Source organism: Electrophorus electricus, chromosome 20 (genome assembly GCF_041902795.1).
Source record: "Electrophorus electricus isolate QZ-2024a chromosome 20, ASM4190279v1, whole genome shotgun sequence".
NCBI lineage: Eukaryota > Metazoa > Chordata > Actinopteri > Gymnotiformes > Gymnotidae > Electrophorus > Electrophorus electricus.
In genome coordinates, this window is record NC_137516.1 from 2,457,984 (window position 1) to 2,469,717 (window position 11,734).

At 44.1% G+C, this 11,734-nt stretch overlaps 3 protein-coding genes across 3 annotated transcripts; 2 read left to right on the plus strand and 1 right to left on the minus strand.

Annotated features, from left to right (window-relative positions):
• Window positions 1–618: 618 nt before the first annotated feature.
• Window positions 619–2,229, plus strand: car15 (carbonic anhydrase 15). The gene is made up of 5 exons (XM_081703834.1): window positions 619–783; window positions 936–1,028; window positions 1,263–1,326; window positions 1,426–1,583; window positions 2,173–2,229. The coding sequence occupies exons 1-5, from the start codon at window positions 661–663 to the stop codon at window positions 2,227–2,229; spliced, it is 495 nt and encodes a 164-aa protein (XP_081559960.1). The 5' UTR covers window positions 619–660.
• On the minus strand, window positions 1,855–4,600 carry LOC145652604 (uncharacterized). Its single transcript, XM_081703500.1, has 2 exons — window positions 3,498–4,600; window positions 1,855–2,670 (listed from the first exon to the last, which is right to left on the minus strand). The coding sequence occupies exons 1-2, from the start codon at window positions 4,417–4,419 to the stop codon at window positions 2,648–2,650; spliced, it is 945 nt and encodes a 314-aa protein (XP_081559626.1). The 5' UTR covers window positions 4,420–4,600; the 3' UTR covers window positions 1,855–2,647.
• Window positions 4,601–6,303: 1,703 nt separating this feature from the next.
• On the plus strand, window positions 6,304–11,306 carry hpdb (4-hydroxyphenylpyruvate dioxygenase b). Its single transcript, XM_081703429.1, has 14 exons — window positions 6,304–6,382; window positions 6,527–6,553; window positions 6,764–6,826; window positions 7,255–7,359; window positions 7,489–7,531; window positions 7,622–7,704; window positions 7,960–8,049; window positions 8,292–8,395; window positions 8,556–8,633; window positions 9,390–9,552; window positions 9,789–9,860; window positions 9,975–10,097; window positions 10,414–10,530; window positions 10,960–11,306. Exons 1-14 carry the CDS (start codon window positions 6,380–6,382, stop codon window positions 11,068–11,070), a joined length of 1,182 nt encoding a protein of 393 aa, XP_081559555.1. The 5' UTR covers window positions 6,304–6,379; the 3' UTR covers window positions 11,071–11,306.
• The last annotated feature ends 428 nt before the right edge of the window (window positions 11,307–11,734 follow it).

The following is an 11,734-nucleotide window of genomic DNA, read 5'->3' on the forward strand; positions in this document are numbered from 1 at the left end:
AAACCAGATAATGAAACCGACATCATGCCTCACGTCTAGTGCATTGTTTTCCGCGTTGCGATGAATTCTTGTTTCATGAATCAAGCACCTGCCTCACATCTTTGCCTTTTGCTTTTATTATTAACCTTCACTTACGCAGACTAATTACCTGCTCTCTGTTTCCTTTAGTTTCTTCCGCCGATTATTGCTACGGAGAAGATTACTGCAGTAAGTCCACATTAGCCAGGCGATCCAGTACTTCTGCAGTATTAACCAGTTGGACTAACTCCCACAGCATGGGTCTCTGTTGGATTAAGTGTTTTCTTAAATTTGCTTTTGCTTTTATTCCTGCGTGAGCAGATCCTTACGAATGGAGCAAAACTTATTTTTCCTGTACACCTGATTATACCAAGCACCACTCTCCCATCGACATCAGTGCCAGGGTGATGAAGAACGACAGCCTTCCGCCGCTCATCTTCACAGGCTTCCATGTCGTTCAGAGCTCTTGGCTTGTAGCTAATACCCGGGACACAGGTAGACTCTGTATTGGCCCTCTGTCGATCTCAGTGGTAGTCAGACTAGAAGTAGCATTTACCTCGATGTTCAATATAGACGGCTTGAGGAAATAAAAGTTTATGTGGGAATTTGTTTTTTTTAGTTGTTGTTGAGGTTCAGAAAGGTATGAAAGTGTCAGGAGGTGGGTTAAGAAATGAGTATCAGATTGTGGAGATGAGGTTCCACTGGGGTTCCAGAACCACCAACGGATCGGAGCACACGTTCAACAAACGCAGGTTCCCTATGGAGGTACACACACGCACGCACATGTATGTGCATTCACTCCCACTAACAGCACCACAGTGGCCTGTGTTCATTCACTTTTATGCCTGTTCCTTCTGTTTTCCAGTGAATCTGAATCCACAGAATCTGGAAAATTATCATACATGTCTGTCTCTTAGATGCAGCTAGTGGGTTTGGCTCCTGGATTTCAGGACGTGTTCTCAGCTTCCAAGGAGCAGTCCGGCTTGGCCAAGCTGGGAGTTTTCATTGATGTAACACCATCCAGTCTTCTGGCAGTATATTCAGAAAGTCTTAAAGGGGCGGGCTGTACTCAGGATGACGTTTCAATTTGAGCTTGCTATGGTTCTGAGGTGCTCTAGGTGTAAGAGGACTTAATTAGTTTGTAGGAAGCTTAATTAGTCTTCTGAAGTTAATTCTGGGTGTGTGAGAGTGTTGTATGGGTTTTATTTGTGTTTGCTATATCTAAAAACATGCTATGCTCTCAGATTGGTGATGAGAATGTGCCTTTTAAAGCCATATCCGACGCTATACCTAGCCTGAGCTTTCCAGGTATGCAAACACACACACACAGTTCTGGAGTTAGGGAAATGCATTTGAAAATCTAAATGAATATTTAGTTTTGGCTGTGAAACCATGGTGTTCTTGCAGGGCAATCGGTGAACGTGACCCCACCAGCACTGCTGGATCTGATGCCTAACTACACCAATAGGTTCTATTGCTACAGTGGAAGTCAAACTGCACCACCCTGCTTCCCGACAGTGCAGTGGATTGTGTTTGAGAAACCTATCTTCATCTCCCAAAAGCAGGCAAGTAAAAAAATGACCATAAACGTACGTCGTTCTCAATCTCAAGTAACTGTTGCCTTTCCACGTCCCATAAACCTATGATTAGGTAAATGTTGTTCTGTGGGGCATAACATACGCGTGTCTCTCTGAACATCGATAATTGGTGCGTTTTCAATGTGTATATACTTCGGTCAGTGAATTGTTGTTTTTCAACAGTATATATATTTTTCTTCATTCGATTCAAACTTTTGCTTGATGTTTAATATAACAGTCAAGTGTGGTGTCAAAAAGTTTTAATATTTCACACTGTTATGTTAGACTTTACATGCTGTGGTGTACCAACATCTAGGCTTTTTTTTTTTTTTGTACGTGTTGCATACTTTTAACTGGACATTCGTAGTTTGTGATATTTGTAATAATCCAGATGATTTGATCTGTCCTCAATGCAGTCTTCCCATTTTGGAATATGCTATCACATTGAATAGTTTTTTCAATTAAGGCATAATTTAATCAAATGTAAAAATCTTTGGAAAAACTTGAAATGACAGAAAATCCATCAAGAAAACCTAAAATTGGGTACGTTTCCTCCTCTTCGTAATGTCTGCAACAGCCGGACTCTTCCAGCTTCGGGGCCTTGTTTGCTTGCCTTGCCTTCACAAGATTTTAGTCCTCGAGTGGTGGCAGTTTTCATTCCCCTCTTTTAATGAACACGGCCGACGGTGCAGACGGTCATAAGATTGTATACGCAATGTAAGCGAATGTTACGCGTGTGCATGTGGCAGTGTGTTCATGCTGAGGTGGAAAGAAAGCATCGTCTGTCTGTTTGGTCTTTGTTCCTATTCATTCGTGCGTGGGGTGGGGACCTGGGAGTCCTGAAAGTTCTCTTTCTCCTTCTGTGTGTTTTCAGTACTTGGTGTTTGCTACTGGTGTGTATTACTCTGACGAAGACGACCCGAAGCGCAAGCTGTTAGTGGAGAACTATCGTCACGTTCAGTCCAGTGCCATGCGGAGTGTCTTTGCCTCTCCTGACGCCGCTGTGCTCAAATCCCAAGGAGCGTCTCCAGTCGGGGTCTTCGGCACCATCCTCATCCTCCTCCTTCCCTGCATGCTGAGGATGGCATAAAGGCAAAAATGTTTCCCTAGCATATACTGCTGGCTATGTTTGTGTTTTGTTCGATAGCTTTATGAAGAGTTCAGTTTGTTTGACAGATTCAGTTTATCCAAATCAGTTTTGCGTTTTCAGTTTTCTTTCTTTTGATTCAATTGTTTTAGCATGTCACGTTGCTTAAATTGTATAGAAATGTTAACGAAACCAAAAGTTTAATAACGGAAAGTTTGGACTATAATAAAATATTCATATCAGGCTTGAAGTATTTGGTTTTTAACTATACATTTACCAGAAAAAAGGACTCAAGTGTTTATGAAAAACAAGATTGACCAAACCGTGAGGTCTATGATGTACATGTTTTATGTTTCCATTTATTTTTGCTGGTTACAGAACATGATTTTGGAGCAGTGTTACTCTGTGAATTACTTCTATCAGTACACACATTTTATCTCATCATCTCCAACATTCAGGCTTTGGTTGTCCTCCCAGTCACAGGCACTGGGAATGTCTGGCCCAGTTCATCACACATTTTTTTCCCTCTCAGATAAAATAAGGATTCTCTGCTTGGTCTATCAGGGGTGAGACTGCCGTGAAACAAATGTAGCAGTAAAGACTACAGCATTATCTTTATGTTTAAGTCACAGCGCACAAACGTCAATGCCTCTCTAATCTCTTCAGCTCAGTTTTTCCCTCATTCTTCAGCCATCGTTCAGAGACTGCTGAGCCTTCTAGGTACAGAAACCGTGAGGCTAATTTTGCTAAACCCAGCCAGGTGTGTTAAGGTGCTGGTTTACCCACACGAGTCTTCCCACGGAGAGACTGCTTACCGTGCTGCACAAGGGGTAGGGATGGAGGCAGGGGCCCCAGAGCCGACCCCAGGGGATCTGCTCCCCTCCGTAGGGAGTGCGGGCTGGCCTCAGCTGCCCCAGGCCCCAGGGGCTCTGACATGGAGCGTGGGCCGAGGCCAGGCGGCGGGCATGTTTTGGCGGTGATGGTGGTCAGCGTGCGGCTCAGCGTGCGCCTCCTGGATACCCCCAGCGGGGGAACGGAGAGAGTCGGGTGGGGTCTGGGGAGAGCGTGCGTCATCGTCGTCACCTGCGTGGCGAGCGCGCGTGCACGGAGCGAGCGGACGAGCCGCGTCTCCAGCCCCAGCAGCGCCTGCTCCGTGTGGCTCCGCGACTCCTGCCGGAGGAGGCGCAGCTCCTCTCGCACCTCCCTCCTCAGGGACTCCACGCTGTCCAGCACCTCCTGCAGCAGAGTCGCACAAACCTCCTCTCTGCTGCCCCCCTCCTTCTCCACCACCACCACCACCTCCTCCACTGTCTCTGCCTCTGCCTCGGGGGCCGTCGCTGCCTCCTCCCCGGGCGAGGTGGCCTCCGGGTCGGGTACGGATCCGGCCTGCTCCGCCTTGCTTCGGTCCAGCTGCCGGGTGACCCTCTGTACAAGCTGCAGCATGCCTGACCGGCGAGACTCCAGGCCGGTCTGGGCACGGATCTGACTCCTCACCAGAGAGAAGACCGACTGCACCCTGGCAGGCTTTCCCTTGTCTGGCATCTCGAGACCATCCGCCGGAGCCTCCTTCCACTCTTCTTGCTCTCCAGCAGGATTGGGGGCTAACGGAGCGGTGGTGGCACCCTCCACCCCCTGCTGCTCTGCCTCCTCCTCCTCCTCCTCCTCCTCCCTCCTGCTTCGTTCTGCTTCCGACGCCTGCTCCGGCCTCAACTCGTCCTCTGCCGCCCCTGCGCTCATGCTGCCTGGAGTTTTTTCCTCCTTTCCTCCTTTCGTATTATCGCGTTATCCTGCTTTGTTAACTTGACCTGATCTTCTCGCCTCTGTTCCCCTCTGCTCTGTTCGTTTTCTGTTCTTTTCTATCGCGTTCTCTTTTCTCATGCTACCTTTACGTTCGCGTGGCCTCCCGATGTTCTCTGAGCTGTGCCTTTTGTCTGAGTGTCAAAACGACCACCTGGGACTGAGAGACTAACAGAGTCTTGTCCCCTCAGACCTGCCCCTACCCAATCAGCACCCTACTGCATCATTTACACACTCCGCATTAGGGAATTGCACCCTTGCCATGTAATCTTAAACACCAATTCCCCAAACACGCACTACGCACACTTATGTTTGAATTACAGATATGGCTGTACATGTTGTTGCGGTGGGTCCTGTCTCAAGGGAATCCATGGATAATCGTGCTTACATGCAGAAGTCATGCTGTAGTCATGCTGTAGTCATGCTTGCCTAAAGAGGACTAAATATGCCAGTACAGACACTCATGCCATTGTTGGCAGCACATGAAAGTAAGAACGTTGCACCCGTGCTGCTTAACTGCTGATAATGAAGTCCCATGATGCATGCCACTGTTCTGCTGAGTGTGCCAGAGGTCTAGAGAGTGTACAGTATACACTCACCGTCTTCATTAGAAACCCCACTTTATTGCGTACGCCTCGGAGACCACAGACCATCTGCTACCGCACGCAGCTCACATTACTCATCCTTCAAACCAAGATTAGGGAGCAGTTTTGCACCGGAGGACAGTGGTTGGTTGGACGTTATTTAGGGTGGCAGACACCTCTGAAGCCAGCGGTGATGTGGATGTGTAGAAACTCCAACCGCGCTGCCTGATGTGGAAAAACGGCCTGACACGCTGACACGGTCCTACTGGTGCAGCACGACTACCATGTGCTCACCATGTCACTACCATATCACTAGCAATGTGATCACCATGTCACTATGTTAGAAATGAACCCAAACATTGTCTAGTTATCAGTGGTCTGTGGTCCTGTGCTCAGAAACTGACCAGTAATTAGATGAAGATGATGGCAGACAAATGTAACAGATGGAACACAATCTGTAATTTCCAAATGCCGCTGTGAGGTAGATGTAACACAGTGACCAGTTAATGTAGGTGCGAGGTACGTGCATCTAATAAAACAGTGGGCGAGTAGGTTGCGTCTTTAGTGCAGGGTGCCCCAGAGGGAATCCGGAAGTCTAGACTCCAGAATGACTTTGCATTTTCTGGCCACATGTGAAGCAATAACCAGGACTTCTTACAAATAACCCATGTTACTACGTACATGTGCCCTTAAAGCACAAACCACCCCACTAGCTCTTTATTTTGATGTATTTTCCCTACATGCTCATATCAGTATTAATAATACCTGACAATATTAACAAATATAAATAAGTGTGTGTGTGTGTGTGTGTGTGTGTGTGTGTGTGTGTGTGTGTGTGTGTGTCCAAAAAATAAAAGTGAGCTTTTGTCTCCAACTCACATACAAGTCCGCTGCAGGAACTGTATAGCTGAGGATACAAACGCACCCTTCCAGCCTATACAGCAGTGCACACGCAAAACCTGGAGAAATGGAGTTCAGATATGCACGGACGATGGAAGACATGCAGATGGCGAGCTGAGGGACTTTCACTTATCATATTCGAGGACTTGTCTCTGTAATCTAGGCGAGGCCTACAAGACTTACAATAACAAGTAGTTTATGTGGGTCACATTTTCGTGCGGATTAATCAAATCTCGAGTTAACTGTGTAACCAATTAATCGCTTCGCACATTTAGCAGGTAAATGTGATACGTTAGTGATCTAGCATCTGTCCTGTGTGGCGCCAGAGGGCGGGGAATCACCTCCCGGGACTCCGACTATTTAAATTCTGGCAATAACCAAAGTTCTGTCTCAGAAAGAAGTACAAGGACATCAAAATGGTAACGTAACTTTATTTTCTTCACCTTTCAATTCGCCTATTTTTATTCTCTATTTTTTTTCAGATGTTATCTCGTGTTATTTCAAATGTTGTTTGAGGTGCCTGCACATCTCTAAAATATACTGAAAAAAAACGTTTTTCCTAGACTACTTACACAGACAAAGGTGAAAAGGTACGTGTCTAAATAATTATGTTTTCCAATTACAATTGATTATTCTGCTTATTTTAGCCCAGTAACGATTCTCACATCAATCTATAATAAATAAATATCGCAATAACTTATTCCTTCTTAAAGCACATTAATTTCTTTGACGTTGAACTTGCAGTGAATATTTTTATTTATCTTATTTCTTAATTCGTTGAATTAATTTTCTCCTATAAGCACGAGCATGGCAGGTTCGTCTGCTTTGACCACATCACTTTCTGGGTTGGGAATGCCAAACAGGTGAGCTTTTTTTGTTTGTTTGTTTGTTTTTTGTTTTTGTTTTTTTGTTTTTGTTTTTTGCATATTTTGTATAAATCTACTTAATTCACACCATAGTCTAAACTCGGTGAATCTTAGAGGAGTTTCTCTACAGAAGGACCCCATTGGCTGTCAGGAGGGGTGGGGAAAACAAGGATTTAATAGCCACAAAACAGCGTCCTCTCACTAATCTGATCCATGTTGGGTCTTTTGCTAAATTGGCCACATGGGGGTGCTATCAGCATCATAATCCTCTTTAAAAAAAAACGTCTTTGTGCTGTACAAGTCTGTTTGTTTGTTTTTTTAATTAAGTCTTTTTATTTCAGTAGAGTTACAAGTAGCCCTTTTCCCTTATTCTGGTGAGTGCTATTGCCCTTTCTTGTGCCGGCACCCTGCGGGGTTTGTTGCAGGCTGCCTCCTTTTACTGCACCAAGTTGGGTTTCGTTCCGCTGGCTTACCGGGGCCTGGAGACCGGTAGCCGTGACGTCGTCTCCCACGCGGTCAGGCAGGGGAAGGTGATGACTCGTCTGTGTTCTTATAACATCCACCGGACGGTTAGCCCAGCAGTACTGGGATTTTTAAAAAACTAATACCATGTTTAAAGATTTGATCCCTAATCCAATCTTTTCTCTTTTTTACTGTAGATTATTTTTGTATTTTCCTCAGCCTTGAATCCTGGCAACAAGGGTAAGAATGAACGTTCATCAGCTGTAACTTACTGAGCGCGACTTTCACCTGATGAAAATAACTCATGTATTGCATGTATTGTCTGATCAGAGATGGGGGATCACCTGGTGAAACATGGAGATGGGGTCAGAGACATTGCGTTTACAGTGGAAGACTGTGACTACCTGGTGCAGGTAAATACAAGCCCCATCTTTCAGTTTCAGTAATTAATTTCTTGTTTGGTTGAATTCAGTCCCAGCCTCTTATCATAAAACATGCATAAGCATGCAACAAGACACATCTTTGTTCACTTGAGTCATAACTCAATAGATATAGAATAAATATGATGGAAATTGCAGAAAAGCTTACTGATTTGCTTGTGTGTGTGTGTGTGTGTGTGTGTGTGTGTGTGTGTGTGTGTGTGTGTGTGTGTGTGTGTGTGTGAATAGAAAGCCAGAGAGCGAGGTGCCAACATCATTGAGGAGCCTCATGTGGTTGAGGACAAGTTTGGCAGTGTGAAACTGGCCATGCTGCAGACTGTAAGTAACATATAATAATAAAGAGAAAATCTAAGTGTTTAGAACTCCCACCAGACATACAAAGAGTCTCCATAAGATGTCTTAGAGTTTTTACCAGAATAGTCCATCAGGTATTTACTATATGGGAATGTTGCACGCACATGTCTGATAATCCCAGGAGGTCCATTGAAACTAAAACCTCATTTTCGAGGGAATGGTTTCCATTTGCATTTGTTGTCATAAATGTCTTCTTGTCTTTTCAGTATGGGGACACTGTCCACACTCTGGTGGAGAGACAGAACTACAACGGACTCTTTCTCCCAGGATTCCATGCTCCTCTCTTCCATGATCCACTTTTGGATAAGCTGTGAGTCAGAAGGGACAGAACCACAGTGCAAACTAGAATTAGTGCTTAATTAAAATGTGTCATTTAGCAATCACTGTTTGTGTCAGTGAGCAAGGGCTCATCACTATGATGTCTGTACATAAGTCGTTTCGCTTTAAAAGGATGGTCTTTCCTTCCACAGACCATGTAGCAAGCTAGATTACATCGACCATGTAGTGGGAAACCAGCCGAATGACGAGATGGTCCCTGTGGTGGATTGGTGAGAAAGCATCTTAACATGTTTGGGGTCCATTCACTGCACTTCTTTCTCCTTCGTTTGTCAAGGACCACGACAGCCATATTTCAGACAAGAATGAAAAAGGTGTCAAAGCCTCACATTCACAAGTAAGGCTTACAGGGCATTGGCAGAGGGAAGGTCTCTCAGGGGAAACTCCTATCCACTCCTGACCAATCAGAATGCAGCTTGCACTCCCCCCCTGAGTGTAGTTATGTCACTGGTGAGGAAAGAGAGAGGGAATGGGGAAAAAAGAGAGCTGAATAATGGAATAATGGAATAATGGAATAAGAGGGAAAGGAGGTGCGTTTGATGTAGAGTGAGGGAGGAGGAGGTGGCCGTGTTTCCTGGGATGGTAGTGGCTGCTTCAGTGTGATGTAAGATGAGTCTTAATAGGGTTGTGACTCAGCATAAGTTCAAAACTACGACGCTGCATCTGGACGTAGTTAGTGGTCTGACTGGAGCGTTTAACTGAGTGCAGACAGAGTGAAAGAAGCCAGTGAGGGTGTGAGGGCTTTAATGGAGTTGAATGCGTTGGTTAGAATTACTTTTACTGGATCACTTTCTATCATCTTTCAATAACTGCATTCCATTTCAGTTTTACAGTAATTGTGTCGGGTACGCTTTCTGTTTTTGTTTAGTTTTGTCCTAGCACCTGTGTGTGTGTGTGTGTGTGTGTGTGTGTGTGTGTGTGTGTGTGTGTGTGTGCATGCGTGTGTGTGTGTGTGTGTACGTGTGTAGGTACCAGAAGAACCTGCTGTTTCACAGGTTCTGGTCAGTAGATGATAAACAGCTACAGACTGAGTTTAGTGCTCTGCAGTCCATAGTGGTGGCCAACTATGAGGAGACTGTGAAAATGCCCATCAATGAACCAGCCATGGGAAAACGCAAGTCTCAGATCCAGGCAATTACACACACGCACACACACACACACAAACACAGAGATATATACACAGATTTATACATATACCTCCACATGTCCACATTTGTATTTACATACCCTCACACAAACACTCTTGACAATCATTTTCTATGTGTGTGTGTTAATATATGCATGCTTGTGTGTGTGTGCTTGTGTTTGCCCCTGTGTGAATGTGTGTGTGTGTGTGTGTGTGTGTGTGTGTGTGTGCGCGAGCACAGGAGTATGTGGAGTATTATGGTGGTCCAGGAGTTCAGCATATTGCCATGAATACCTCCAACATCATTGACACTGTAAGTAAACAGTACACACCCACTGCCCTGAACTGGTTTCTACTCCCATTCTGCCCTGAACTGGATTGTACTCTCCTTCTCTGAGCATTTCTGTGTGCCTGTCACTGCCTGCAGATCAATAATCTAAAGGGTCGTGGCATGGAGTTCATGACTGTGCCCAATGCCTACTACCAGCAACTCCACGAAAAGCTGAAGCTTTCCAAGGTGAAGATCATTGAGGACATCAGCATATTGGAGGTCTGCTGTTGCTCTTACTGAAATTGGCATAGTTTACATCATTTGGGGTGGGGCTCTGATGTTTGAGTGAAGCGTCCCCTCCAAACTTGAAATGAAACCTTTGGCACTATTTTACACCAAAATGTACCTTATAGAAAAAAATATTCTTTAATAAAACTGTTTAAAAAGAAATATAAATGAGATTATTCGGGCTGCTGAACTCTCCTTTTCTCCATGCTATCTGTTGTTGTTGTTTTTTTTTTAAATGAATTTAAACACCTGTTTACTTTTTTCTTACCATGAATCGACAAAATACTACGGACAATCCATCATCCAGGAGCTGAACATTTTGGTGGATTATGATGATAATGGCTACCTCCTCCAGATCTTCACCAAACCTGTCCAAGACAGACCCACTGTGTTCCTGGAGGTTATACAAAGACACAACCACCAGGTGAGACCTGCACATGAGACCTACCCGTGAGACCTGAAAATGAGACCTGCAGGTGAGACCTGCACATGACAATTCTTCAGTGTGTTTCCAAAGGTATCACAGATTAACAGGGCTTTCAATTCACACAGGAAGATTTTATGATAAACCCATTTAATACCAATAAGATTACACTTAGAGACTCACAATAAAGTAGGCTACAAAAGGTATATTCTATTAAATATCTACAAAATCTTTTATTTTTCTTTGCTTAATTTGCTCTAATCTTTTTGTTGTTCTAATCTTTTTGTTGTTTACTATATTGTGTTGTGTTGTGTAGGGTCACCATACATGAAACCTGATATTTCAACCTACCGTCATGTGTGACTTTGTGTTGAATTATTATTTTTTAGTTATTTAAAAGACACCATGCATATTGATCTGTATTCACAGGGCTTTGGAGCCGGGAATTTCAGGTCTTTGTTTGAGGCGATTGAGGCAGACCAGAAAGCCAGGGGGAACCTCACTATCCTGAACCCGAACGGAACATCAGAGAAACTCTGAATCACGTTAAATAATATGATACATTTTATTAATCATACCATCGAGGTCAGTAGTTTTTTAAAGAATGTTAGACACCTCACTCAGCTCATTTTGTACTAATTTAGCTGTTTCGTTTCCTCTATCGTGGCTGTCGTCTTAAGTAAGCAATCTGTATTTAGTGCTAGATGTGGTTCCAGCAGTAGTCCAAACATAAGAGAATCATTTTAAGAATACCTCAGTATTAATAAAAAATACAATCTTGGAAGAAAACAAATCTGTGCCTGTTTACCTTTGTAAATAAGCGCACGCACAGGTGGGCTCCAGGTGCAGCCATAATAGACACTGCGCGTTAGATTCCTAAACATACAAACACAAGCCTGTTTACTCCTTATAAACCGGGCAGTGAGACAGAGTTACTGTGGAAGGCCAGCTGTGTTTGTCTATCTGCGTTGAAGAACTACAGGTCCCGTATAAATAATCATCCTGGGTTTTTTGTGGGGGTTTTTTTGTTGTTGCTTTTTAGGTATTTTAACATAATGCATTATTTTAATGCATTAATTTAACTGTATCAGTAAGGTTAGGCATCTTCATCAGTTAAGACTCAGATCTCCTAGAACTTCAGAGGCACTTTGCTTGCACAGCTGATGAATGAAGAATAAAAAGAACATATTAATCTTTAGTGGTA